Below are 27,736 nucleotides of genomic sequence, written 5' to 3'. Positions count from 1 at the left end.
GACTCTGCACCTGGGGCTCACTGCTACTGCACAGCAAAGACGCCGGCCAGCACTCAGCAAGCTGGGTATCAAGGTAAAAAACAAAAACAAAAACAAAAAAAACACCTGTTCGAATGTTGTACTTTTTGAAAATATAAAATCCAATCATCAGCCAACACTCATGGGATATGTTTGTTGACTATTCATACAGGATATGAAAATACCCCAGGATTTTTAATGAAGTGAAGCCCATTCCCTTTCCAAACTTCTGGATTTCATTTCCATTTCAAAGGAACAATTGAGAGGCACCGATTTAGAATTTCAACACTGTATTTATTAGAGTGTTTTTATTAACAAACTTTCACTAGAAAGTTCTGAGTGTGTCAGTGCAGGGGGCATGCTGGCTTCACACTCCAGCATCTGATGGCCTGCACACCCGCACGTCACCTGGACCCCTCGGCCACAGCTCTGGGGGTCATTAGGGCAGCACCGGGAGTCCCCTGTGCAGTGGTTAAACACGGGTTTTGGTTCATTCTGATTTAAATATTCGGAGTCCTGTGACAGGCATGGCTCAGCTTTCCTTTCTGCCTCATCTGCCGGACCCCCCGGACCCAAGCCCTTGTTCCTGGCCCCTCTGCTGCCCTCCACGTTCCTGAGGTCTCTGTCTCTGGATAGTCCCCTTTGGCTGTTCTCGGGATCACAGCTGCGTTTTTGTAAAGACCCGGGGCTTCTGTGGACAAAGGATGGAGGCTCTGGGGTCTGTGGACCGGGCTCCTCTGTGCCCTGGACACCATGGACACTGGCCTTGCCGACTTTCTCCTGGACCTGCACGTGCTGCACAGGGTGGATAAAGAGGCCTGTGGGCAGGGGGGTCTGCACTCCCAGCTGTCGGGCTCTGCCCTGCAGGCAGGGGCAGTGGCGGATGTGTGGGACAGCGCATACAAAGCCTTCGGGGGCTTTCTGCACGTGCACAAAGTTGCTGGCGGCAGCGCATCGGGGGCACAGGCCATCGCCTGCCTGTGCACAAGCATGCGGGCTGGGGCTCAAGTGTCTGTAGGCGTTTGGGCAATGACACCGCTGATTCAGAGAGAAGAAGTGACACAGGGTGTGCTGCTCTAGAGCGGGCGGGAAGGAGACGGGGCTGGTTTCCTGTTTGGAGCTCGGACTGTAAGCGGCTTGCACAGGCAGCCCCAGACTCTTGGCCTGGCTGCTGAAAAACTCGGAGCAGATGTGGGTCTCCTCATAAGCTGCCTTATCAGATGTGGAGCAGCTGTGGGACGCCAGGGGCTCTAACTCGTAAAACTCCTGCTCCACGTCGGATTTCTGGGCCCTGGGGTCAAAGTGATAATCACTCACGGCACGTGCTTTGCTCTGTCCCTTGTCAGCAGGGGTTGCGGACAGGGCGTGAGAGAACGCACTGCACTGCAGCTTCCTGGGCAGTGGAATCTGCCCACAGGTGCCCTGCGGCCCGAGGCAGCGGCACATGCACTGGAAAAAGAAGGTGGCAAAGGCCCAGCTGATGCACATGATGAGCATCATGAAGGTGCCCAGCTGGGTGTATGCCAGAACTGTGGATGGCATCATCATGGCCCCTGCCACAAAGGTGGTCAGCGCAGCCATAGCAATGGCAGAGCCCATGCGGCTCAGCGAGAAGATCACCTTCCCCTCCCGGTCAGCGTCTGGAGCCAGGCGGTAAGCGACCCCGTAGTGGACAGCAAAATCCACGGATAGGCCGACAGCCACCGAGATGATGACAGATTCCAGGACGTTCAGCTCCCAGCCCAGCAGGACGAGAGAGCCGACAGTGACGAATATGGTCCCGGCAATGGAGATGATGGCATACAGGCTAATGATGACATTCCAGGTGGTGAGCAGCATGACGCTGAAGGCCACAGCCACGGACAGCCCCATGGCAATGAGTGTGCCGTCGGAGAGGCTGTCCTGGAGGTCATAGAACTCCAGGTTGCTGACGAACCAGCCATTGCTGAGGCCCTCGGGGGCTGAGCTGAGCTCCCGGGAGATCCACGCGTCCACCTCCTTGTAGAACTGGTGCATCTTCTCATAGGCCAGTGTGAAGAGGTAGGTGCTCTGGAACTCCAGCACGACCGCCCGGATGGTATCGTTGACATCGAACCGCGGCCCTGGGGTCTTGCTGTCCAGATGGTAGCCGGTACTTCGCTCCAGCTCCATTATGGCCCTCTTGATGCACAGCTCGAAGATCTCCTGCTTGTAGGGGAAGCTCCAGCGACGGCAGCACAGGTACAGGGCAGGCTCGTCACAGTCCTGGTTCTCCATCCACTGCTTGAATGTCTCGATGAAGCAGCTGGTGAAGTCCTGCTCCTCCGTCTGGTAGAAGAAAGTCTGGTTTCTCAGCTTCTGACAGAAGTGCAGGATCCAGACCTGGGAAGCCGGGCTTGCGATGTTAAAGCTGCCATCCAGCACAAGCTTCCCCTTACTCTTGGGGTTCAGGGGGTCTCCGTTGTCTTCTGGGGACACGCCCCAGACCACGGTGATGGGCATGTGCAGCTCCTCCCCATGGTGGACACGCTCAAACATGAAGAGCTTCTTGTACTCGGCATCGTAGCGCTCAAAGGGATGGGAGGGCCTGAAGAGCTGAAACTCGGACAGCTCCAGGGATGGCAGCTTCATCTTGGGGTTCACACACACAACATAGGCCCCGCCCACGGTCAGGGCCAGGAACCACAGCAGCCAAAGGTAGCGGAACTTAATGACGATACATGGCAACACCTTCTCAAAAAAAATGCGCGAGGCTTCTGAAATAGCTAACAGCGCCCTGTGGCATGTCCGGTGGGCCACTGTCCAGCAGCTCTTGCCCTCAAAGACCTGCTGCGGTGGCTTCTTGAAGCAGCTGAACATGTTGAGGAGGTAGCGCTCGTGCAGGACGACGACGGCCGGGAGCCATGTGACCATCAGCACATAGTTCACCAGGATGGCAGTCCCGGCGTACACGCCGAAGCAGCGGATGGCAGTGATGTTGCTTACATAGTTGGCGTAGAAGGCGGCGGCTGTGGTGAAGCTGGTGACAAACATGGACAGTGCCGCATGCTGCAAAGTGATGCCCACCGTTTCCGCAGTCGCTGCGTGCGGCCGGTCGAACTTGGTGTAGCTCCACACGTCACATAGGACAAACGCATCGTCTGCACCAATTCCAACCAGAATAACAAGCGCGGTGAGGTTCATGAAAGGGAAGAACTCGAAGTTGAACACCACACGGTAGAGGAAATAGGAGACGATGAGGGAGCTGATGACGGCGAACATGGTCATCAGTGTGATGAACAGGGACCTGGTGTAGGCGCACATGACCAGGAGGACCAGCAGGACTGCGATGGCTGGGTAGGTGGTGTCCGTCAGCAGGTAGTCCTGGAACAGGCTGTGTTTGATGCCGAACTCAATGCCCGCCACAGTGGTAACACCGTCTGAGCCGTTCCAGTGCTCGAAGTTGTCCAGGTAGATGTCCATCATGCTCTCCCCCTTCTCTGTGGGAGAAAAGAGCATGCTGTACTTGAGAGCCGGCATGGCGGGGCTGGCCGCCTGTGCGGTCAGGAAGTCCTTGTCCACCAGGTAGTGCAGGATCTGGTAGACTGCGTTGTACTTGGTGCATTTGCGAGGCACACCCGTGCACTTGAGCTGCCCCTTTCTCCTGGCGCCTGCGTCCCAGCAGTCGGGCTCCAGGGTGCCGTTGTGGTAGTGCTTGGCGCATGCACGCACCAGCTTCAGGGTGTGAGACACGTCTCGCTCCACGATCTTCTGGCAGGACGACCTGTTGTTGAGGATGGCGATGTAGTTCCCCAGTGTCCAGCTGGGGCAGCAGGACGCGGCCGTGGTCCTCTGGCACAGGTCGCCAAACTGCGGGTGGGATCTAATCTACAGAGGGAGACATGCGGAGACCGGAGTTTACAAAGGCTTCACCCAGAGGCCTGAATTAAAGCGGCCTTGAGGGGCAGGTTAAATAGCTATCCTCCTAGTTAGGTGTCAGCTGGAAACAGGTGGCCGTCCCCCAGACCCGCCGGGCGCTTCCCTCCAGACAGCAAACTGCTCAGCGTGCAGGGGACCCAGAGCTGGCTTGGTTTTAAGGAGAACACAGAAGTAGTAGCTCTTTAGGAAACAGGCCTTTTCCAAGTTACTTTAAAAGGCAATGAAAAGGACAGGCTGTGGGCTCATGTATGGAAACTACAGGATTAATTTAAGAGAACAGTTGTCCAACTAATGGAGGAAACAAATTGGTGGCTTTGCCTAAAACTTCTGGTTATCGGCATGAAATTTTTGGTGACAAAGGTAATATATCTCAACCAACTTAGCTGGAAGCAAAGATGATATTCCCCCAGAAAGCTATCAGTGAGCCCCCAGGTAACATGGTGAGAACTGATGTCAGGGGTGCACGAGAGACCAGGGGTGAAACGGTTTCCTGAGAAATGAGCAGAACAGGGCAAGGTTCCTAAATTACAACAGTCTGCATATCTGATTATCAAAATACTTAGGTAGGAGTTGATTTCTTCCACTTCCTTCAAAACTTATTGGAGCTGGCTGAAACTCTCTGGGTTTTGGTGACGTGGGATCTGCTGCATGGTCGCCGTAGGATGGCTCTGGGTCTGGTGTGGATGGTGCCCTGCTTACAGCTGTTCCTGGAGGCCTTTCTTCTCTGGCTGCTCTTGTTACAGCGAACTGAAAAACGACTCCAATGCCAAGGGTGGGGTTGCTGGAATATGGCGAAGCCTTCACAATTCCGTACAAATATGTAACTGTGAGAGCAGCCCCTCTTGCCTGAGGCTGAGTTTAGGAACTACATCCAGAGCTTTTCTGTAGAAGGCAATCACTCATTTCTATTTACCAAAGGCTGCTCCAGGGAGGAGACTCCAAAGTTCAGAAAGGGCGTGAGTGTGTTTCCTCTGCCGTGATTAAACTGTTCTCTACCTTTATTAAAGCTGACTCTATCAATCATAGGGATCATTGGCACAAATAGTCTTTGGAACTTAGAATGATCCCAGAACCCTGTTCCCAGTACCCCTCGAAGGCCAGGCCGTCAAGCCGCTTCGGTGGGACCAGTCCTGGGGGCGGGTACAGAGGACAAAACACTGCCCGTGTACCCCAAGTGTCGGAGCTGGGCGACCTGCATGGGGGAGTCATTATACTAGTCTACCTCTGCATACATTTAAAAATTTCCATAATAAAGCATTTTAAAAGGGGACGCTTTTGAAGGTAAAGACAAATGAGCCAAAAGGGTTATTATTCAAGTATACTAAAATGTTTACTTTAACAAAGGCTTAATTTTCAGCTCATTTCTAAAAAGCAATAATTATTCGACATTCTATAACACAGGATGATTAATATTTAATTAAATTTAAAATAAATGTATTATATATTATTTAAAATAATTTATTTAATTTAAAATAAAATTAATAAAAATATTCACACATGCTAAATCGGGGGAAACGGAACCACCTAATAATAAGTAACAGAAAACCCTGGGATAGCACCGTTCTGGGTTTTGTGGCAGATAATCAGTTCCCATCCCACAAAGAAGTATCACACAAGTCCCTGGAGTCAGCCTGGTGAGTGAGAAGAAAGGGGATACAGCCTCAGCACTGGACAGTCTCAGAAGGAGGAAAATGATCGTGTCCGTTACAAAGCCCGCCAACAGCTTCACACCTGTAGTTGCCTGAAGAACCAAATGTTAATGGAAAGGGAACAGGGTTGCCAGCTGAAGCCTGGAAAGAAATGACTTCGAATAACCTTTTCAAATAGTAGCAGGGTTTGCATATGAGCATGACCAAAGATTAAAAAGTTAGACAAGATAAATGCAGACCAAAGGCATATCAAAACTAGAATCTAGTAAGCCATTGAGCGCCAGTCCTCCAGTTCGCAGGTATAGTTGGTTGATGTACCACCTTCCACACAGTCCTCGAGGACTCTGACAGAGTTAGAAACAAGGACAGAGAAAAGATGCTGTGACTGATACTTTTTACCCTGAGCTGGGTGTCAACACCTGAATCTAATGGAAGGGAGCCCCAGAGACTGTCTAGGCTCTCATGGAGGAAAGCCCTGTATTCTTATCCATCGATCCACCCACCCACCATCCATCCATCCATCCATCCATCCACCATCCACTTATCCATCCACCATCCACTTACCCATCCACCCATCCACCATCCATCCATTCACCTATCCACCCATCCACCCACCATCCACTTATCCATCCATCCACCATCTATCTACCTATCCATCCATCCATCCACCCACCAACCATCCAGCCACCATCTATCCACCTATCCATCCATCCACCCAACCATCCATCCACCTATCCATCCATCTACCCATCCACCATCCATCTACCCATCCATCCATCCACCTATTCATCCACCATCCATCCATCCATTTCTCCATATCCATCTCTCCATCCATGCACCATCCATCCAACTACCCATCCACCCATTCATTCACTCACATATCCACCCAGCCATCCATCCACCTATCCATCCATCCAGCATTCATCCCTCCATCCTTCCATCCTCACATCCATTTATCTATCCTAAAGAGAAAACAGAATTTACTGGGCACCTACACACAAAGAAGGGTAGGGGGGTACAGAGGTTCTTGCTCCAGAGCTGCTCACAGTGACAGAGAGAAATCAGGATTTAGTGTGGAAAGGAGCATACTGTGTGTCAGGGTCTGTGCGAACCTGCAAGGGGGTGCCCAAGTTTTTGGGTGATGGGATGGCGACACCAGCCTGGGGTATGCGACCAGGGTGGTGAGACACTCCGGCATTTGTTACATCACGGGGCTGGAAGAGATTGAGAGCAGGCACATCCTCACACAAAAGGTGTACTTTCTGCCACGTTGTTGCAAAAGAGATTTCACTGGAGTGATTTCAACATCTTTTAAGTTATCAAACTAAGAACAGCTAGTGGAAATAATTTCTTGTAGCTCATGAGAAAGTAGCCATTGCCATTCTAGTCAGTCATAGATTGGATGTTCTTGGGAACTGTCTTGTTGCTGTGGCTATAACATGTCTGTGTACACACCTGTTGCCTGACCGCAGCGGGGGTGAGGCTGATTTAGAAGCAGGGGGAAGCAAGAAAAGAGAGAAGAAGAAGAAACGAGCAGGGTTTTAAATGACACCTTAACTTTTAAAACTACTGGCAAAGTTGGCAAAAGTTGTAAAAGGCCGAGAACAGAGTGAGAATAAAGAATGTGCCCTACCATGGGATCCCATCCACTCTCCTCTCATGTGGCAAACCCCTCTTGTACTAAAGTTCAAGGGACCCAGGGGCCCCCCAGCCCTCTTTATGAGACTGATGTGCTACCTACTGCACTAACGAGGCACCTTCCCCAGCCCTCTTTAAAACAAGCATCAAGAGGCCCATTTTCTGGGATCCACTAAGCTTCAGGGGGTCTCATGTGTCCATAGAGCCTATGCAGTGAACACGATGGCAGGCACTAACTTTCAAATCTCCTCTTCAAAGCCTCTCCTTGAGTTCTAACTTCTATGAAGCGCAAAGACTAAGGAATAGGGAGAAGGGTTTCCAGCAGAGTCAAGATCTGAGAAACATACTCTGGAGGTCTGCCAGCACATCCCTGGGGAGGGAGATCTGGGGAGTCGGCTGAGCCTCCTGAGGACACAAGCATTCTCTGAGGAAGCACTCTGGAAACCAAAGCCCACTGGAACCATGAACTGAAATGGACTCAGGTTGGAGTTCCATGTGCTGTAAACACAGGCAGGTGACAATGGCCACATCTGGCCCGAGACGCCGTGCCGATCACCAGCTGCAGGTAAGCTCCTTTGCTTGGTATCACTTGCTGTGTGTCCCATCCCCTGATGGTGGCTGAGAGCCATGAGATCAGGGGAGGGGAAGGGATGGGACGGGCTGACCAGTAGCCTGGGGACACAGCTTGCTTGTGTTACTACCAGGCTAGACAGCACTCTGTAAAGGCTCTCGAGCTGGGAGACCCGGAATGGGTACAGTAATAATCTGCAGGCTGAACTGCTATGCATCAGTTGTCACTTAGGGTGTCAAGGGACACATTAACTCCTTTGTCAGAAGGTTATCGCTGGGCACTTGCTGCAGAGGCCAAGACTGGAAATAGAAAGGTGTGTGCAACTGGTAAAACAATATTGAACAAGTAAAATGATAACCTGCTCTGTGAGGCAGAATTCTGGGGCCCTGACCCTCTGTTTATTCATTTGTTGTTGTGGGTCTGTAACTGGCATGACCATTCAGGCAGACACGTTTTGCGACTGTTTCTCAACTTTTCAGAAGAGGACTGGGTGCCTGTCGTGTTCCCGCCAGGAATCACACACTCAATCAAACTCAGGGCCTTCACTGCTGACTCTGAGTCCACAGAGGGAAATACTCAGACAAGGGGGCACACTGCTCCCTCCACAGTCCATACATTTTGCAAATGCGATCAAGTCAGACCATTGGGAAGGCACACACTTAGACTTCATTGTTTAAATTTCTTACAAAAATACCTTTTGCCATAAGTTCTCCTGTGACCAGCCTGAGACGTGGCTTAGCAATCAGCTCAGATTCATGACTGCACGTCTCAACATGCTGTTAACTAAGAACTTTGTGCATGACATCACATTTCTTCTGCGGGGGGCCACGGAGATGGTGCTTCCCCTCGTTAGGACCGGGAAGACCAGTCTTCTTCTAAAACTGCAGCTTGTTGCCCTCTTTGTGACTTTTGTCACCGACTTCGAATTCCACTTTGCTCCGGTGGCCAGGGAAGGAGGGGACAGGTGAGCAGCCACCACCAGTGAGTGTGGGGGACTGTGGGCATGTATCACTGCATAGAAGTCACATGTGTGGCTTTACCTTTTCCTCCCATGGTTTTCCCTTCAATTTAGCCATTTTGCCTTCTCTGTAGTCCTTCCTATGAGCCACCTACTCATGCTGATTTTTATCATCTGATAGCATCTGATACATATTCACATGTGTACAAAATAATGTCCTGCTTCCATTCATGAAAGTGTCTACAAAGTGTCCACAGTGCTCATGGGCTTGATAGTCTCTGGGTCCATGCAGAGCCCAGCGGCACTCATAATCAGGCTGTTGCTCATTCCAGGCCACGAGGACTCTTTAAATCCTTTTATTTGCTTGTGTTCTGAATGCAGAAGTCCATGCCGAGGTTAAGAGGTAGATGGGGATTTGAACCCAGCCTTCCTTGAGTCTCTTTCCTGCCATGCATCACGTGCAGAAGACAACCACCCCCTTTCCCTTGTCTCGTTGTATCCTATATGCTATTTTCCACTCAGAGGATCCTCAATTCACAGCAACGTCAGGAGGACTAAATGAAATAACCCCGTCAAGTGTTTGAGACACACCCTGACAAATTCAAATTCAACAATACCCAACACCCAGCAGCTACTAATCAGCTGTGTGGATCCGGTGGCCCGAGAGCCTTTGCGGGAGGGAAGGTCTAAAGGTCAACAGCAAAGGTAGGGAATCAAGGCCTAGAAGGTGTGGAATTCCTGAATCGTTCTGTTGAGTGTGGTCAGCATGTCACCGTCTGTGAAGTCGCATCACAAGTGCCAAGGTCAGAGGCTGACTACAGGGAGGGGTGAGAATGCCGAGCGGGAAGTCCTGCAGATAAAAACGGACCAGTGGTTAAGAACCTCGATTTGTGTGGGGAGATTGGTGACTTTGGCCTGTTTGAACTGGGCAGAGAAAAGATGGTGCTCACGGAAAATCCTAATAGCTGGGCCGGCAGACAACACAGAGTCTTTCAGAATAAGGAATAAAGTCAGGAGGCCTGGGACCCAAGGGGGGAGCCCCAGCCTGCTTCCCCGAGAAGCCCTGTGGCCAGCCCAGGGCCCTGCACCAGGGGTCAGTCTAGCTCTCAGGAGGGCATATGATGACACTTCCTGCTATTAGTGAGTTTCCACGTTAGAGTCACACTAGGCATACAACCAGCTCCTCTTCTGCCTGGTTCCTGAGCTTGGGTAGGTGCAGCAGTGACAGCAGACAGCAAACTCTCCTGGGAGAATACACCTCTGAGCACACAGAACTGACACGTCATCCAGGCCTGGAGGCCGATGTCACAGTTTCTGGGGCTGACGTCTTCTGGCTCCAGAGACTGAGGATGGACGGCTTTTTGTTTTGAATCCTCTGTCTTCAAGATATTCAGAGTTCAGGACAATCTGGGCTGGATTCCTCATCATTTACAGAGACACCTACACCCCTGGATGTCCCCTTTCCCATCCTGGGCCCTAAATCTGCCCCAGATACCCACTGTTGCCATTGGTTGTTCACTGTGGAGTGGAAATGCTGACAGTGGCCTCAGGAGGAGACACGGCAACTAGCTTTGGAGAGACAGCACCCAAGAGAAGAAAAGACCAAGTCTGAGCTGTGAGATGGGGCAGTGGCAAGGAAAGTGCTCTTTGCTGAAGAAGGCAGCAAGTGTCAAAGATGGGGCCAGGTGGAGGTGCTCAGATCCTGGGGTCTACAAGTATTCGAGCTGGCCCCGGGCGTGTGGTCCCCAGGAGTGAGGCCTAAGTAAGTACTGTCATTCCACAAGTCACTAGGGTCAGCAGGGAACAGACTGGCAAAAATATAACCTTATTTTTTCTCAACACATTTTCAGTTTTTCTTTACATACCCTTGAATTATCTACATTGCACATTGATTTAATGGCAGGTAAATTCCATAGTGTCTCCCCTCCAGCTGAAGTAAATACTACTCTGGAATATCGGTCACCTGGTGACATGAAAAAGAAAAGAAAAAGGTTTATAATTGTCCATTTTTTTCATCAGATTCAGCATTCAGGAGCAACTCAGAGTGGGGAAGCAGTGGGACAAGACGTTAACAGCAGGAAGTCTTTCCTTGATAAATTCCAGGAGGAAAAAAATAAAGCAATGCTATAATATTGTTTCTGCTCACAGCCTTTGTCTACTCACAACATCTGAAAACTCGTAGGCATTATATAACATCCATTTCTGATCAGACTGTGATTAGGAACAGTAATCTATAAGAACTCTCAGCACAAAATTAACTGAATGCCTCCCTCTAAATTTTGAAACATGTCACCAGAATGGGGTGTAAAACCCAAGAAGGATCCATTAGGAGATATCAAGAGTGGGTGTTCTCTTGGGCAGCTAACCAGGGAGGAAAGAGAGCAGGTAATCGTTTTAAAAGCACTAAAAACAGTCAACCAGATATCAAACGAGGGCCAGGGTTGCAGACATATTCCACGTTCTGGCTGGGTCCATGGTCTCTGGGCCACCAGAGTCTAGAATAAATACATTATAATCACACTAACACAGGCCGGCTGTGGGACAGGCAAACCCAGCCCTGGGGTCAGAAGCGGTGGAACCAGGTCCTGCCTCGCCCCAGCTCTGGCGATGAGGAGCTCCTCTGACCCCTCGTCTCTTGTTTGAAAGCACATCTCTCTCAAACAAGTGTGAAAACTAAAGGAAAAACAGCGGGTCAGTTAGTGCTGTTTCTGCTCCTTCTGCAATTAGAAGAACTTCATATGATAAAACAGAGTGAACCCACTTTCTGTTATCTAAAATGCCTAATAGTGATGACAAAGAAAACCAATCTGCAAATTTATGAATAAAGCTTTATTACGTGAGCTTTTATTCATGATTATGAAGTTTTCTTTTATAAACCCTTTTCTTCATTAAATGGCCATTATCTATGTTGACTGATTTCGAAGAGTGAAACAAACCCATGCAAACAAAGGACAGAATTCTCCTTAATTACCTACTTTCATCTCTCGGTTACTATACAGTGAAAGAGACCCTCGGCTAGCTCTAGAAACATCAGGAGGTCCAGTGAGGTCCTCTAACGAGACAGGAAAATACACATTTTAGGGGGATTTTCAACAACAATTTTAAAAAGCTGCATTAAAAAAAGCACTGGTAAGAAGATTCACTGACGGAGAGGCTGCAGGTCCTCACGCCTGCTCTCCATGGCTAAGCAGCCAGCTCCCCATGCACTGGTGTCCCCGAGGCTGTGATCTATGCCACAGCAGATGCTGGTTATTCAACCTGCTGCCAGTGTCTGGAGACCTAGCGATGCTACATTAAAATCTGGATTTCTGACCTCAGGGAAGTTCTTATACATCCGGGCCCTCATGCCTGCAAGGCCACATTCTGTGGAGCTAGGTAGCAGCAATTTGCGCTCCATAACATGATGTCATATCCCACTGTCTGATGCATTCACGTGACAGGCTGGTCCCTGAGGCACTCCAGCTGTGGGCCTCTGGACCATATTCTGTTCATCTTTCTATCTCTAATGCCTAAGGCACAGAGAAGGCTATTATATATGCTTCTGAATGAAAACAAAACTTAAGTATATTTCTGATAATATAGTAGATTATTTTAGAGTTTAATCCAAAAATATGTACTTGTTATCGCACTGAGAATATTTTTAAAAAATAATTTAATACATTTAAATGATAAGAAATTTGGTGCCAGGTCAAGTTTTTTTTTGATATTTTTTATCTTCCTTAGAACTGAATCTAACTCAATACTCTCATTAATTTTTATTATAGGTAAATAAATTCAGATTAGTGGTTGACTGACCTTGAGAAGAAAAACTAACGGCTAATATCTGTGTCAGTGCCCAGCATCTCCACCCACTAGTCTTGATTTACTCATGCTCCATCTCGAGTACAAGGAGCCCCAAGGGGCTGTTCACCTAGGATGCCACTCACTCGGAACGTCACAGAAAAAGCTGTCTTTGTGGAAGTTCCAGTCAACTTCTCTTTTCTCTCTTTCATAGTGATCATCCGACCATCTATCATCCCGATGGCTGAAATGGAACAACAATGTGATCTTCAATAAAGCACTTGTGATAGCATAGGGAATGTAGTCAACAATGTCGTAATAGCATTGCAGGGTGGCAGAGGAGGTGAGCACGGTGTAGGGTGCAGACTTGTTGAATTGCTCTTACATATCCGAAGCTAAATTATGTGTGTCCACCACAATGCAATCATAAAAACGTAAAAATAAATAAAGTACTAGTTTTTTAAGGCCAATAAGGATACCAGTAATGGTGTACCACAGCCATGACCTAATTGAAATTAAAAGGATTGGGACGCCTGGGTGGCTCAGTCATTAGGTGTCTGCCTTTGGCTCAGGTTGTGATACCAGGGTCCTGCGATAGAGTCTCGCATCGGGCTCCCCACTCAGCCGGAAGCTTGCTTCTCCCTCTCCCACTCCCCCTTCTTGTAATCCCTCTCTTACTGTCTTTCTCTCTCTGTGTCAAATAAATAAATAAAATCTTTAAAAAAAAATTAAAAAGGATTAATATAAGCAACCAACATTAATTTTCTCACTTCTGTAAAAGAAAAAAAAACCTAAATCCTCCTTTTTTTTTTTTTTTACCTTAATACAACAAAATCTTAAAAGACAACAAAAATGTAAACCAATTCAGTGGCAAAGGATTTTGAGCCACACACTGGCATTTAATCATCTTGCTTAGGCAATCCTTACCAGCGGAATTTATCAAGTAATGTTTTGGGTAAAAATTAATAAATAATTACCTTTTGGCTTGTTCATCTGCATATTTAAAAGGATAATTTGCTAATGTTGCTTTGTATCCTGTATTTTTCACCATGTTATTCCACGTGACCAGTCTCTGGCCTATTGTAGTCCCTCTTGGCTCAAAACCCTGAGACAAAATATTACAAATTCCCATTAGTGCATTTCTCTTCAGGCTATGAATGGTTACAGCAGTTTGGGAAAGCAATGCTGGGGCAACACGTGGTTTTCAACAGAAACACAGACGCTCCTCGCACTGCCCCGGGAATGGACAATACTGAGCAAGACGGCAGCTGCTGTTCACCATGACCAGGCAGTTTGGTTCTCTGGTGGGTGACCCGTCTCAGCAAAGAGGAATAACCATATCTGGAGCTTCTCTTCCAAAATCATACCTAAGCAATTAGCAAATACTCACTTTGATGTTATAAAAAATTAAGGTGTAATTGAATTATGACATGCACGTTACAGTGTTTTATGGGAACACTTACTTAAAAACAGACCCTGCTATCTCTTAGTAAAATTGAAATTCCTTTCACTTTTCGGGGGGGGGGGGAATAAAAAGAGACATTCAGTCTTAAAGACTTTATGAAAATACTTTTATGTAATGCAGATTCTCCATTTTATTGCTTTTTAGCTTAAACGTGGGAGCCAAGAAGCAAAATTTCCAGGTCTGTAATGGTGAGCAAGTTCCTTGACTTTTTAAAAACCTGAAAATAGGATGACAAGGGTTTACTTTTCAGAAAGAGAGCTGCATACTCCTCCTGATGGCTTGAGAAGGTTTGGTTAAGCGGCTGCCTTCGGCTCAGGTCATGACCCCAGCGTCCTGGGATCGAGTCCCACATCGGGCTCCTTGCTCAGCAGGGAACCTGCTTCTCCCTCTGCCTCTGCCTGCCTCTCTGTCTGCCTGTGCTCGCTCACTCTCTCTCCCTCTGTCCCTTACAAATAAATAAATAAAATCTTTAAAAAAAAAAAAAGAAATGGGATACTAAATTACACAATGTTACATGTTTTAAAATACTGAATTTCTTGAGATAACTGTGGGCTACAGCAATTTGATGGGCTGAATTGTCCTTACCAGCAGTGGATCAGAAAAGTCAGGAAGCTCAGGCACTAACACCCCAACCAAGGCGCAGATGACGATGAACACAGTGCACATACCCAGCACCACCACGGGCCAGTCAGCTATCAGGGACGCGTAGCTGCAGAGCAGAGAGGAGCACACAGGAGGCCACTTAGAAGCAATAGAGGCTTTGCTGCCTGAGAGAGCAATGTGTTAAATCCTCCTTGTTCAGACCTAGTCCCGGAGTTTATCAATCAAAGATGCAGAGAGATGATAAGACAGACAGCATTTTACATCTACGTCTGTTCCTGGAGAGATCACCAATCTACACCCTCGCGTGGGGTGAGAACATACTGGAACCCAGGACCCATCCTCCTACAGCCTCTTCTGGAACTTGTTTCACCATCCTTGTACTCTGGCAGTTCTCAGAGAGCTCAGCCCACAAAGAGGCTCATGTATCCATCTTCAGAATAACCAAACCAAACCCAAAACTTCCCACAAACCTACCACTTTCCTTCCAGCTGGAACTATAACGAACATGTCAGCCTCAGTTCCAGGAGAGAGAGATACCTGTTTTCTGAATTCATTTAGTGTCATATTGGCACCTGGACCAGCACCTTTTGGAAGGCGCCCCATGAGTACCTGTCCCTCCCTTCACTCTCCAACCAACCTCAGCAGCTGCGTGTCGGTTTCCCCTCCCTGTCACCAACCCTGCCCCAGGTCGGAGTCATTTCTTCCAGGCGTCCCTCCCTTCTGTAAGATCCTGGGTCTTACTGTAGTGACACATGCAGATCTTGATATGAGCTCTGTGCTGAACAGAAGTTGATGGAACAGAATTCTTCAAAAAATTAAAAAATCTTGTCAACTTCAGGTTTCTTGAATTTTTATTAGAGAAAAAAGAAGCATTTCACTTGTGGACAATTACTTTCAAATCCTTGACAATATTAGCTCACTTGACTGCTATGATGGCTGTTTCTGGCTCCTTACTCCTATGTGTCTGGGTTATTTCTTTAAAGTCAGACCAAGGATTTAATGAAGCTGGAGGCTCTAAACGTCACTCAGAAAAGCTGCTGTTTGTCTCCAAGACAAGGTTGCTTGTGTTTCCATTCTGATCACGCAACACCACGGATCTGGCTTTCTGTTGGTATTGACTTCAAATGAAATTTTAACACGGAAATTAAAATACAGCATAATTCTGCTTTAAGGGAACACTTGCATAAGGATTTTTCAGTGTTGTTCTTCTCAAGGTCGTCTCAGGAGCAGGAAGAATGATCGGTTGCACTTACCAGTGGCTCCTACGTGTCACACGTCACCTCACTTAATTCTCACAGCTTTTTGAGATGCGCAGCAGCACAGTTGGGATCTGTGCTCTGAGTCACGGAGCTGGGCCAGCAGGCTGACTACTGTTGGCAACACCAGACTGCACATGTGAAAGGGCCTGAGAGAGAAGATCGTAACAGGCCTCATCACAAGAAAACAAAATTCTCTACCTCTGTGTGATGGCAGATACAATGCAGACTTGCTGTGGTGAACGTTTCATAACACATACAAATACTGAGCTGCCATGTGGGGCGCCCGAAGCTAACATAATGCTCTATGTCAGTTGTAGCTCAATAACAAAGTCACAAATAGGAACCCCAGCCATCTGGCTCTAGAGAGGGGCCTCCTAACCACCATGATATTGTCTCTTGCTCCAAACACGAGAGAGACAAAACACATCAGGACTAAGTCCACTGCCACAAGAGTGTGCACCCCCAAATTCACATTTTACACTGAATATCTAAGCCACACTAACAGTTTATTTCATGATGCAAAACCACTGAGATCCATAGGCCCCCAAGTCTGAGCATTACTCTCAAGCCTGCAAATTCTGAATTTAACAACTCACTCTGGAAAAATTATGCCAGCTAAGATGGATAATCCTTGGAACATAATTCTGAATGTAATGAAAACATATAAATCATGGAGGCTGATTTGGCTTGCTCAAAGGTACACACTGTTTCCAGAACACGCCCAGTGCTGATAGTCTCCCCGGACTCTGTTTCCTCCTCCGCCAAATGCAAACTCAGGATGAAAGCAACCAGTGTGGAAGCAATCTAGTCCTTTGTCAACAGCACACTTGAGACTTTCTGTTCTTGGCTTCAGCCTTAACAAGAGTTCTTTACATTTTAGATCTTTAAAATATCAGCTCTGTGAAATGAAAATGGCCCCAGGCTTAGACAATTACTCCCTATACTTTGGACCAATCTCCTTGCAAATGGGCCATAAATTCTGTATTCTTACCTACAAACACATTAACAGCAGGGGACACTGGGCCCGGAAGTGCTTCGTTTTCTCTCCGTGGGTCAGTTTCCCCAGATGACTTCTTGTTTTGTGTTCTTGAAAAGTCTGCACACGCACGCAACCTGAACACCCCTTTCAATCGTTGCTTTTTTCCCCTTGAGCACACTGGGGTTTGATTTTCCTGTCCTAGGCCATGTGTGTGCATGGACTGCACATGGAAACTTCATGGTGTTAGTGATGGCCGTATGCTTCTTCCAAACCTGCTCCAACTCCAAAGGGCACTCCAACTCCCTCCTCCTGCAGCGAGTGTCTCACAGGCGAAGCTCTCCTGAGATACTGTTCACACTTCTTGGAGTCACCCCACTGAGCACTGCGGGGCGACATCCACAAGGGTCTCTCCTCGATACCTCGTGATGGCTGCCTGCACTGGATATTGCTTAGCCATGGGAACCACGTGAGAAACACAAGTCACATGTACAATATGAAACCCAGACAATGTTGTAATACTAAGATAAAAATCTAATAAAGCAGGAAAACCGGAGAAGCAAAGGAAATTAAATATGGCCTATAAATGTCACCGTTACATTTTTCACTAATCCCACTCCTGATGAGCCTGGGTTCAAAGCCTGTATGGTACCTAAGTAAAAAGAATATAGTATTTGTGCGTTATGTTTCTGAGAAATGAACCACATGTGTGGGAAAGATGTGTCAAAAGGCCCACTGCTTTGACTGTGATACCTCCTCCTGCTTTCACGTAGTCCTGTCCTGCTTGTGCCCACTCTCGTTCTGGAAACTTCCAGATGCTACCACAGTGTAACTGCGGATGCCACTGGCCTCTGTACCTCAGCGTTTCCCAGCTGGTGACCGGGAGGAGTTCTCTGGGAGGCCCTGCAGGATGCTAAGTCCCAGAGAAGACACAGATCGGAGGCACTTGTCCCTTCTACAGGACAGGGACACGTATTGCGGCTGAGCTGGGGATCCATGCAGGCATGCAGCCGGCTTCCTGGCTCAGGCTGTCACCCACATGGCAGTTTGCACAAGTATCCTGCCTCACGCTCAGAGATCCTGAAGTAACTATCCCAACAAATTCATGAAGTGTCTTTCAGGGTTAACCTTTGCTTGGGGCCATGGTGTAGGGGCTGGTTCTAAATGGGCCATTTGTACCACAATGGGCCTCCACAAGGTATTTTCCTCTCTTAGCTCACAAAGCTGTTTTCCTCTGCCCTTCCTGGCCTCTCTAGAAACAGGCTCTCCTTTCTCCCTTACCTCTGAGCAGAAATCAGGGTTTCACACAGTCTGAGTGCCCTGGACCCAGGCCCCCCTTCCCGACTGAATACCCTACCCATAACCCCTTGCAGCCCGGCTGCACTCTCTCGAACCTGCCAAAGCCAACAGACTAGTCCTCTTTTTGGTTTCCATTCGCCCTCAACTGAGCGGTATTTGACACTTCAGTTATTTAACACTTTTGCGGTATTTAACACTTTCTTCCTGAAAATCTCTTTTTCCTTGTTTTTCTTTTCCCTTCTATTTCTCTTAACCATTCCTTATTTCTCTTGTCCCTTAAGGGCAAGCATTTCAAAATGTTATTAATCATAGTTTTCCTAGTGACATCAGCTATCAATTTAATGAGAGGACTGACTGAAACTTGTGGAATTTCCCAGAAGAACACAGGATACAGAATTCTCTCTTTGTTTGGAAGTAACAAAGTCAATGCTGTTAGCGTCACAGAATAAGGGCGCAGGTGTCAAGGAGTAAAAACATGGCAGATGCAAACCTCACCCTTAAGGGACGCAGAACCTGATACAGAAAATCGGACAACTTTACAAATACTTACAAAACCAAGTAAAGAAGTATGTGTTTTTAGAGGGATACAGATAAATATTTGTGAATTCAACAGAGATTACTTTCAGCTAGTGGAAGGGAATCAGAAAAGGCTTTTTTGAAGAAGTTGTATTTGTATGTGCAGGTACTGAAAAGAAGACATAAGGACTTGTAAAAATACCAATCTAATAAAAGAAAAAACACGAATGAATGTCCTCAAAATGCAAAACTCATAGTCACTACAGAGGGCTCTATTATTTGTAGAAAAATGGAAATTCATTTCCTAACATGCCATATTTAGTTCTATAAACTCTTCCTTAGATAAACAGTCTATCCAGACAATGGACGGTCATTCAGCCTTTGGAAGGAAGGACATTCTGCCACTGCATAGATGAGCATGGAGGGCATCCTGCTGAGTGACATGGGCCAGTCCCAACAGGGTAGAAACCATGGGGCTGCACTCACGGGAGGTGTCAGCGGGGTCCCTTTCATAGAGGTGGAAAGTAGACAGTGGCACCGGCAGCTGGGGGAGGGAGGAATGGGCAGCTGCTATTTAATGGGGGCAGAGTCTCTGCTCTGCAGGGCAAAGGCAGTTCTGGAGTTGACCATGGCCATGGCCCACAGTGACTTGAACTTGGAGCCACAGAGCTGTGAACTTGCACACAGTTAAAATGGCAGATTTTATATACTATTTTAGCACAATTTTTAAAAATAAATAATTTTTAAATGCAAAGAGAATTTACAAATGAAAATTTATGTAGTAATTCTACTCAAAAGAGAGGATAAGGCTTTGGTCATCAGTGCTTCCCTAGCAGGTGAGTTTCAAAGACTGCATAGTCACCTACATCTAGAACCACCACCTACAAGCACATCACCAGGCTTTTTAAAAGAAACACTTACCCATTTAACATTCTGCTTTTTGACTGAAAAGATAAAGCTTCAAAATTTCCACATGAAAGAATACCTCCATTTTAATATGGTAACCACATTTTGGGGAAGAAACACAGACAACCCATCTGGAACAAAGGGCTACAAACTCAACTCCTGGCAGACGGAAGAACAGTGATTCTGTCCTTGGCAAGTAAGAAAAGAAGGAAGGGACCCATGGAAGGAGCCAATGTAGATGGTTAAACACAAACAGAATCTAAAGACTAAACTTCTACCTTCAGGTCAAACTTCCTTTGGGAGTGAGGATTACTCAATCAGCCAAGTCAGGGGAAATGTACTTTTCCTTCATAAAAATATGAATGAGGAAGGCAGAAACAGCAGCAACATGTGAACAAAGGATTGAAGAGGAAAGTATGCAAGTAACTTCATCATTTAAGGAGATGATACAGCTTACTTTACCTTCTTGGTAATTTGAAAGGTCTGCACGGTCTGAAAAAAAAGCAGAGGAAAAGCAGTCAGAAACAGGACATCATAACATGAAGGATTTTTATGTGCACTTGGCATTGTGTGAAGGCACAAGGTGGAGATGAAGGTGGAGATGCAGGTGGAGTCCCCACGCACTGGGCGGGGGGAGGGGGCGGGCAGGGAAAGGGGAGGGTGTCAGAGCAGCTGCCCAGGACGCGGACATATAAATGGATGACTTGACAACTGAATTAAATGACATAATTACAAGAAAAGGCACAGCCGGCACGCACAGGCTGGATAAGCACACTCGTCAGATGCTAGGGGCAGAGGCGTGTGGATGCCACAGACCCGAGGGCACAGTGGGAAGGAGCGACACCATGGAGTCAGTGAAGAGCTCAAAAGGGGCTTTCATTCAAAACAGCTACTACTCAAGAAGTTATGAAGAATATTTAATCTGGAGGGTAAATCTACTCAAAAAGCAAAACACCATATTTTCATTATAATTACATATTCATTTTTTAACCTTTATTGAGATATAATTCATAAACCATTCAATTAGTCCATTGAAAGTGTACTGGTGGCTGGTGGCTTTTAGTGCCTCCACACACTGGTTTTTAAAGAACATGCTACCTGAACACCAGTGATGAAGCTTCTCTTGAGCCTGAAGAGAAAAACCACTTTTACAGAGTGGGAGAGTAAGGCACTGAACAAAGAAGCAAATCACTTGTACCCGAACCCTTAGTATTTTACTCACAGTGTTCAAATCATACATCCTCAAAACGACCTCCTGAACCCAACAGACTTTGTTGTCTCTAGGTCTAGAGCGACCCTCAGAGCCACGACTCTGGGACAGATAGTACTCAGCAGTTGCAAAGAAATGATAATTCATTCTATAGATTTTGGGTCATAACAAATGTAAATTTTTTCTCTCCTCCTACTCACCCCCACTAACTTCTTTTTTTAACAGATAGATTCATGGATCTATGAATGCCTCTTCCTAGAGGCAGAAACACCCACAGACTCCTCACATTCTTTCTGCTTAAATAAAGACTTTATTCTGTGTGATATTTAGGGAAGTAGAGATGGTCAGATCCATTGTATAAGGAAAACGGGTTACCACCAAGATACCTCGTGGGAACACATGAAATCCCTTTGACACAACAAATGGATGTGTGAAATGATATGACAACAGGCAGACAGGAGACCCATCTGATTTCGCCATCGGTGATGGTTCCTTGGCCACCTCTCACTACAGGGCACCTGCAGAGGAGGCCAGCAAGGCATTCCCTGCACTTCCATCCACTAGAAGCTGTCTTCCTCCATCTGTAAAATCCTTCCAATTTGCTTTTAATCTGTACCTAATACAACCTGCAGGATGAGTTTCATCTAACCTCAGTCTTGTGTTGTTAAATAACAATTCTAAAAACAAGCAAATCTAACCTCTATTACAGAGCAAAATAGTCTTTTCCAGAATTCATTCACCTTTAATACCATGTAAACTCAAAGCCAAAACCAAACAAACAGAAATAATCTCAGGTGGGAATACCTGCCTGTTCTTTGGTTAGGTTTTAGCCTCTTTTAATGGGATAAAAAAACCCAAAGCAGACGGCATTTGCTCAGTGACAGAGTCCCAGGGATGAGATTGGGTTGTGTGCCATTCCCAGAGGACCAGTTCCAGAATGCATTTTTGTACACGAGTGGGTGACAAAAACATCATTATAGGCAAAGCTCCAATCTTCATAAGAAAGCACTTTGTAACTTTGTCAGTCGGGTCCTGGCAATTAGGAGTAAGCTGCTGGGCACCTCACACCTGAGAACAAGAACAGTTGGGGACTGTGGCTCCAGGACCCTGATGGCAGTGAATTGTGCTGTGTGCACATCGCTCGGTCAAGGGCACAACTAAGGAGCCTGCAAAGTCCTCAGGAAGGGAGCACGGAGGTACGGAGTGGGGTTATCTCCATGATGGGGATGAGGCAGATAGAGAGGCAAGGGAAGTCTTTAAAAAGGCAATAGAAAAAAAGAAGTATGAGAGGAAAGTTAACAAGAAAGAAAAAATGTAGAAGAGCTATAAAGGGTGTTTGTTTCCCTTGTGTTTTCTCTTTTGTAACAATGTCTGGGGATAGAGTAGGAGATTGCAGGGTGAGGGAAAGGAGATTAGGAAACCATAAACCTGCCACCCACCCATCTAGATTGCTCCTGTTGACAAAGTTCCAGAATTAATATCACAACTTACAAAGAGACAGTGTCGGGCTTCACAAATTCTAAGTCATTCTTTTTAGTGGTTGGGAACATCAAAGCCATGGGGGAAAACCGCATTATTTCTTTATACTTTTTCTTATTTATTTTTTAAGTTAAAGTGTAGCTGACACAGGCTGTGATGTTAGTGTCAGGCATGTGACATGGTGACATGACAAGTGTGTGCGTTATGCTGCAGTCACACGAGTGTGGCTACCATCTGTCACTACTCTTCACTATGACAACAGCACTGACTGTGTTCCTGTGCTGTGCCATCCCTCCTGGGACTTACTCATCCCATTCCTGGAAGCCGGACCTCCCTCTCCCCATCATCCATCCCTCTCCTTCCTACCCTCTGCAACCAGCTCTGTTTCTGCTCTTGTTTGTTTTGTGTTTTAGACTCCACATATGAGTGAAATCATATGATAATTGCCTTTCTCTGTCTGACTTATGTCATTTAGTATAATACCCTCTGGTCCATCCATGTTGTTACAAATGGAAAGATTTCACCCTTTTTTATAGCTAAGTAATATTCCAGTGTGTGCGTGTGTGTGTGTGCGCGCGCGCGTGCACACATACCAACCACATTTTCTTTTTTAAATTATTTTTTAAAACTGCAGTATTTTATTTATTTTTTTGAGTAATCTCTACACCCAATGTGGGGCTTGAACTGAGAACCCTGAGGTCAAGAGTCTTAAGAGTCATATGTCCTACTGACTGAGCCAGCCAGGAGCCCCACTACCACATCTTCTTTATCCATTCATCACGGATGGACACTTGGGCTCTTCTGTATCCTGGCTGCTGTAGATAATGCTGTGATAAACATGGTATGCATGTTTCCTTCCAAATCAGTGTTTTCATTTGCTTTGGATAAATACCCAGCAGTGCCATTACTGGATCGTAGGGGAGCTCTATTTTGAACTTTCTGAGGAACCTCCATACTGTTTCCCACAGAGGCTGTGCCAGTTTGCATTCCCACCAACAGTGCATGATGGCTCCCCTTTCTCTGCATCCTGACCAGCAACTGGTGTTCCTGGTGTTGTTGATTTTAGCCAACCTGACAGGTGTGAGGTGATCACTCACTGTGGTTTTGATTGGTATTGCCTTGATGACCAGTGATGTTGAGCATCTTCTCATGTTGGCCATTTGGATGTCTTCTTTGGAAAAAGGTCTATTCAGGTCCTCTGTCCCATTTTTTAACTGAATTATTTGGGATTTTCTTGGTATTGAGTTGTGTAAGTTCTTCATACATTTTGGATATTAAGCCCTTATTAAGCTTAATGGATATTAATGGGTATTAATATCCATTAATTATTAATAATTAAAATGGATATTAAGCCCTAATGGTATTAGATATACCATTTGTGAATATCTTCTCCTGTTTAATAGATGGCCTTATCATTTTGTTGATGGTTTCCTTTGCTGGCAAAGCTAAAAGGCAAAGCTAAAAAGGCAAAAGCTTTTTACTTTGGTATAATGCTAATAGTTTACTTTTGCTTTTATTTCCCTTGCCTCGGGGCAAGGGAACATATCTAGAAAAATGTTGCTAATGCTGATGTCAAAGAATTTCCTGCTAATGGTTTCTTTTAGGATTTTTATGGTTTCAGGTCTCACATTTAGGTCTGTAATCCATTTTGAGTTTATCTTTGTGTATGGTGTCAGAAAGTGGTCCAGTTTCATTCTTCCTCATGCAGCTGTCCAGTTTTTCCAACATCATTTGTTGAAGAGACTGTCTTTTCCCCATCAGATATTCTTGTTTCTGTTGTCAAAGGCTAATTTAACCATTTAAGCCTGGGCTTACTTCTGGGTTCTCCATTCTGTTCCATTCCTCCTTTTTGAAAAAACTGACGTATAACTAACATATAATATTAGTTTCAGGAGTACAACCTAATGATCAATATTTGGATTCACTGAACAATGATCCAAAGTCTGGTTAACACTGACATAGCTTTGTATATTTCTGAAGAGTGAAAATGCTTTGAAGGAAATATACTTTCTGCTTCGTGGCTGTAGTCAAATTTAAGTAAGAAAGTGCCTAAAGTAGCACGTTTTTGTCTCAATTGTCCCACTGGATTGCACCATATTGCCTTTTTGTAAAAGAGGGCAGTTTGCAAATAGTAACTTTTCAGTTCAGCACTGGTATGTGAGGAAGAAAGTACCTTAAAGTAAAGAATCCACACCCTGATGAGTGTTCTTGAAAGATTTCTCCAACAAAAGCAAAAGCATTCTTTGTCCTCCAGTGTTTGCACAGATCATCTCAGGGACCCTCGGGTGCTTTGAGAAGATGAAACAAGCACCCTGGACGTTCATGTACCAGAGGTGGGTGTGCTGGGGTGATGCACTTCCAGAATGCTTGCAGACGTCCACTCCATACGGGTCATTTTGCATCTGGAGTTGTTACTACCAAGGAGCTCCAGCTACCACACGAAGCACAAAATGAACCATGTGGGCAGACGAAAGGGCCGGCAGTGGAGGACTGCCGTTTAAAGAGCATCTCACAAACACAAGCACTTTATAAATATTAACAAAGACATTCAGTACATATTAAATGCTTGAGTATGAGGAAATTGTCTTTTTTTAAAAAGATTTTCTTTCTTTCAGAGAGAGAGTGGGGAGAGGCAGAGGGAGGGAGAATCTCAAGCAGACTCTGTGCTGAGCGCAGAGCTTGACACAGGACTCGATCTCGCAAGCCTGAGATCATGACCTCAGATCAAGACCAGGAGTCTGATGCTCAACCAACTGAGCCGCACAGGCTCGGTCCCCTAAATATGTAAATGTATTAAAAAAATTTGGAGGGGAACTCGGCAAATCAATATCCCTCTTTACCCCAGGGGAAAGAATCAAGGATGATTTCTACTTTGCATTTTTGAATTCATGAGAATATATTCGTGAATCGGTAGTATAATTAAACAGAAGTGAAAGAATTTTTATAAAGAGAAATTGGGAACCTGTTCATTTAGGTATGTGTGACTGAAATATTTTATTTGAAAATTTCTCTCACTGATACAGAATCCTGACTAACTACAAACTAGATGAAAAGAGGTAACACTACACACAGATCATAATTTTCAAAGAACTTAAAATCCATTTAATATGAAGTTGGTAGTTCTGCTCAGTTCAAACACTTACTGCATGGTTTAAGTGACAAGTAATCTGATCGTCACCGGAATGAATTCCTTGGAGGCTTAATGAGACCAGGGTCCCATGCTCCTCACCAGGGATGGGCTTCAGTAGCCTTGGGGCAGGACCTACACAGTCCCAGCCAGGGCGACTGCCTTGGAGAGTTGCCAGGAAGATATGACATCCAGACAAAAATAGCTAGAGAATAATACAAGAAAAGAAGCAGAACTTAAAGGTATAGGGCAAACATGGAGTGGACAGGGAACAGGGAGATAAGGTGAGGACAGAGTAATCCAGAGAATAGCACTGAACTGGACGCGAGAAGCAGAATGTGACTGAGGTCTTGGGGGTTAGGTTGGGCTCAGAGAGGTGACAGGAGGCAGACAGAAAGCAAACTTCACACATCATGCAGGACCTTCCCAAGCAGAAGGAGCTGAGTCACAGTGACAGTTTGGGGGCAGCCTAATGAGGCAAGGGCTGCTGTGGGGCTGAAAACTCTATTTTAGGATGAATGATCTGGAGCTGGAGTACAGGGTGAACTCCAAGGAGAAGCACTGAAGACTCAGGGAGCCCCGGCTCGGAGCTAGTGCGTGGTCCAGGAGCACAGCAATGGGAGAAAGAAACAGAATAACTTCTAGCTTCCTTTAGTGAAGAATTTGATGAATATGGGAATAAAAATTCTTAGTATGTATTTTCATAAATATATATGGTATGACCAGAAAACATTCTGGTGAAATGCTGACTAAAGCAGGTTGATCCATCCTAAGCACCTTAGAACACACTTCCATACTCGGTGGTGTTTAATACTCCTTTATGATGACCTACAATCAAAAATGCCTAAAACGACATTGAACATCTTTATAGAATGAACTAAAAATAGCAGTAGGGCCCATGGAAGAGAAGTTAGTGACGATTTGGATGGAGAGATTGTCCAAAAGTCTGGTCTGGAGGTTGAGGGCACAGTTTTGTAAGCACATGTTTGAGACTGACATTAAACCTGATTCAACAAATACATTGAATCGCTCTCATTAAGACACAGAAACACTTCTCACTTTCAAAATTCTATGGATCTTATCTATAAAAAAGTAAAACCATTTTTGCATTTTCAACACAAACTATACAAATTATATTAAATAAGAGCATGTATGTTAATCACAACATCAGTGAAGGGACATCTGAATTCAAGTCGAAGTTGCCAGTTTTCCACGAGGACAGGGCCTTCCTTGGTGAGACAGAGACCATAGCAGAAACACAAACATCCTTCACTAACCTGTTGGTCACCTTCTCCTCCAAGTTCTCCTGGTCCCCAGTTTTGGGTTTGACTTGTCCATATTTGGCTCATCGTGAAAACAATTATTTGAGCTCAAGATTATAAGACACATCATTCACCTTTCTTAAAATTCATTTCCCACATATTTGGGATTACATTGCCTCTACAAAATTACTCTTTATCATACAAGTTTGAGTATGGAAGGTTGAAAGTCACATCTGCTACTTAAAAAACAAAACAAAACCAAAAAACCTTTGAGGGGGAGTTACAAAAATAATAAAAATCTACTGTATCAAAATGAATTGCGACAGTGTAAGCAATACCTCGCAGCTGTTGTGACATCTTCATTGTGCAGGCCAGGAGGACAGGCCAGTGCTCACCATCCACAGAAATTCTTTCGTTATGCTTTTAAGAACACCAGTATATAGAGAAACGAAATTTTCTTAACTACATTTGCTCACATTTATCCTGTAGCTTAGAAACTAAATTTACATGACTCCACTGCCAAAAGATCCAATAAAGACCAAAGCAAAACCCACACAAGGTCAGCTTTTGTAAAAATAATAGGGATAGAGAAGAGATTCCTTCTCAGCTGGAAGCCCAAGGTTAAAAAAATCAGCTAAGCTGAAAGGAATCTGACGAGAACAAATGGGAATTTTCTGAGGGAACATGAAGAAGAGCCCAGCGTGGCAGGGCCCACCTGTTCTCAGGCCACAGTGAGAAGCACCACGGCAGCGAGGCGGAAACTTCTGGGCCGCTGGGTTCGGCTCAGCGTGGTGCAGACTCTATGCCAATGACACCCAAACACCACAGAACAGAGTCTGGACGTGTATCCTGAGGACAACGTAACAAGAAGATCATGATGACAGGTCAGGAAGCCTGTGACTAACAGGGGCTAAGTGAGGGCCCCAAGCTCTCCGACTTCAGCCTCTTCTTCTATACAATAAACAGAGCTGGATTCTATCGTTTCTAAGGTCCTCTCCTGCTTTGAAATTCTGCTGCATTCTGTGGAGCTTTAGATCCTTCAGATCACTGGGTATCTGAACACCAAGCCATCCGACAATAGCTGGAAAGCCAGGTGCCCCCAATCAGAGTTCTAGGCTGAAAT

At 45.9% G+C, this 27,736-nt stretch overlaps 1 protein-coding gene across 6 annotated transcripts in view; it reads right to left on the bottom strand.

The window, feature by feature from the left end:
- Positions 1-291: 291 nt before the first annotated feature.
- The window catches only part of DISP1 (dispatched RND transporter family member 1), a 169,236-nt gene continuing 141,791 nt past the window's right edge, over positions 292-27,736 (bottom strand). For 3 of the 6 annotated variants that reach the window (XM_032838792.1, XM_032838791.1, XM_032838793.1), the window contains 6 exons: positions 19,998-20,027; positions 14,562-14,685; positions 13,489-13,616; positions 12,658-12,755; positions 10,597-10,694; positions 292-3,864 (listed from right to left, as the gene is read on the bottom strand). In XM_032838792.1, the coding sequence (XP_032694683.1) occupies positions 316-3,864; positions 10,597-10,694; positions 12,658-12,755; positions 13,489-13,616; positions 14,562-14,685; positions 19,998-20,027 (4,027 nt within the window). In that variant the 3' untranslated portion in view covers positions 292-315. Of the gene's footprint in view, positions 3,865-10,596; positions 10,695-12,657; positions 12,756-13,488; positions 13,617-14,561; positions 14,686-19,997; positions 20,028-27,736 lie in introns of those variants that run through there. The other 3 variants (XM_032838794.1, XM_032838797.1, XM_032838795.1) reach the window with 3 other exon arrangements.

Source organism: Lontra canadensis, unplaced genomic scaffold (genome assembly GCF_010015895.1).
Source record: "Lontra canadensis isolate GAN:19392208 unplaced genomic scaffold, GSC_riverotter_1.0 scaffold106, whole genome shotgun sequence".
In the NCBI taxonomy this organism is placed as follows: domain Eukaryota; kingdom Metazoa; phylum Chordata; class Mammalia; order Carnivora; family Mustelidae; genus Lontra; species Lontra canadensis.
The sequence above is the reverse complement of the archived record's forward strand: the minus strand, read 5'-3'. Positions and strand labels throughout refer to the sequence as shown.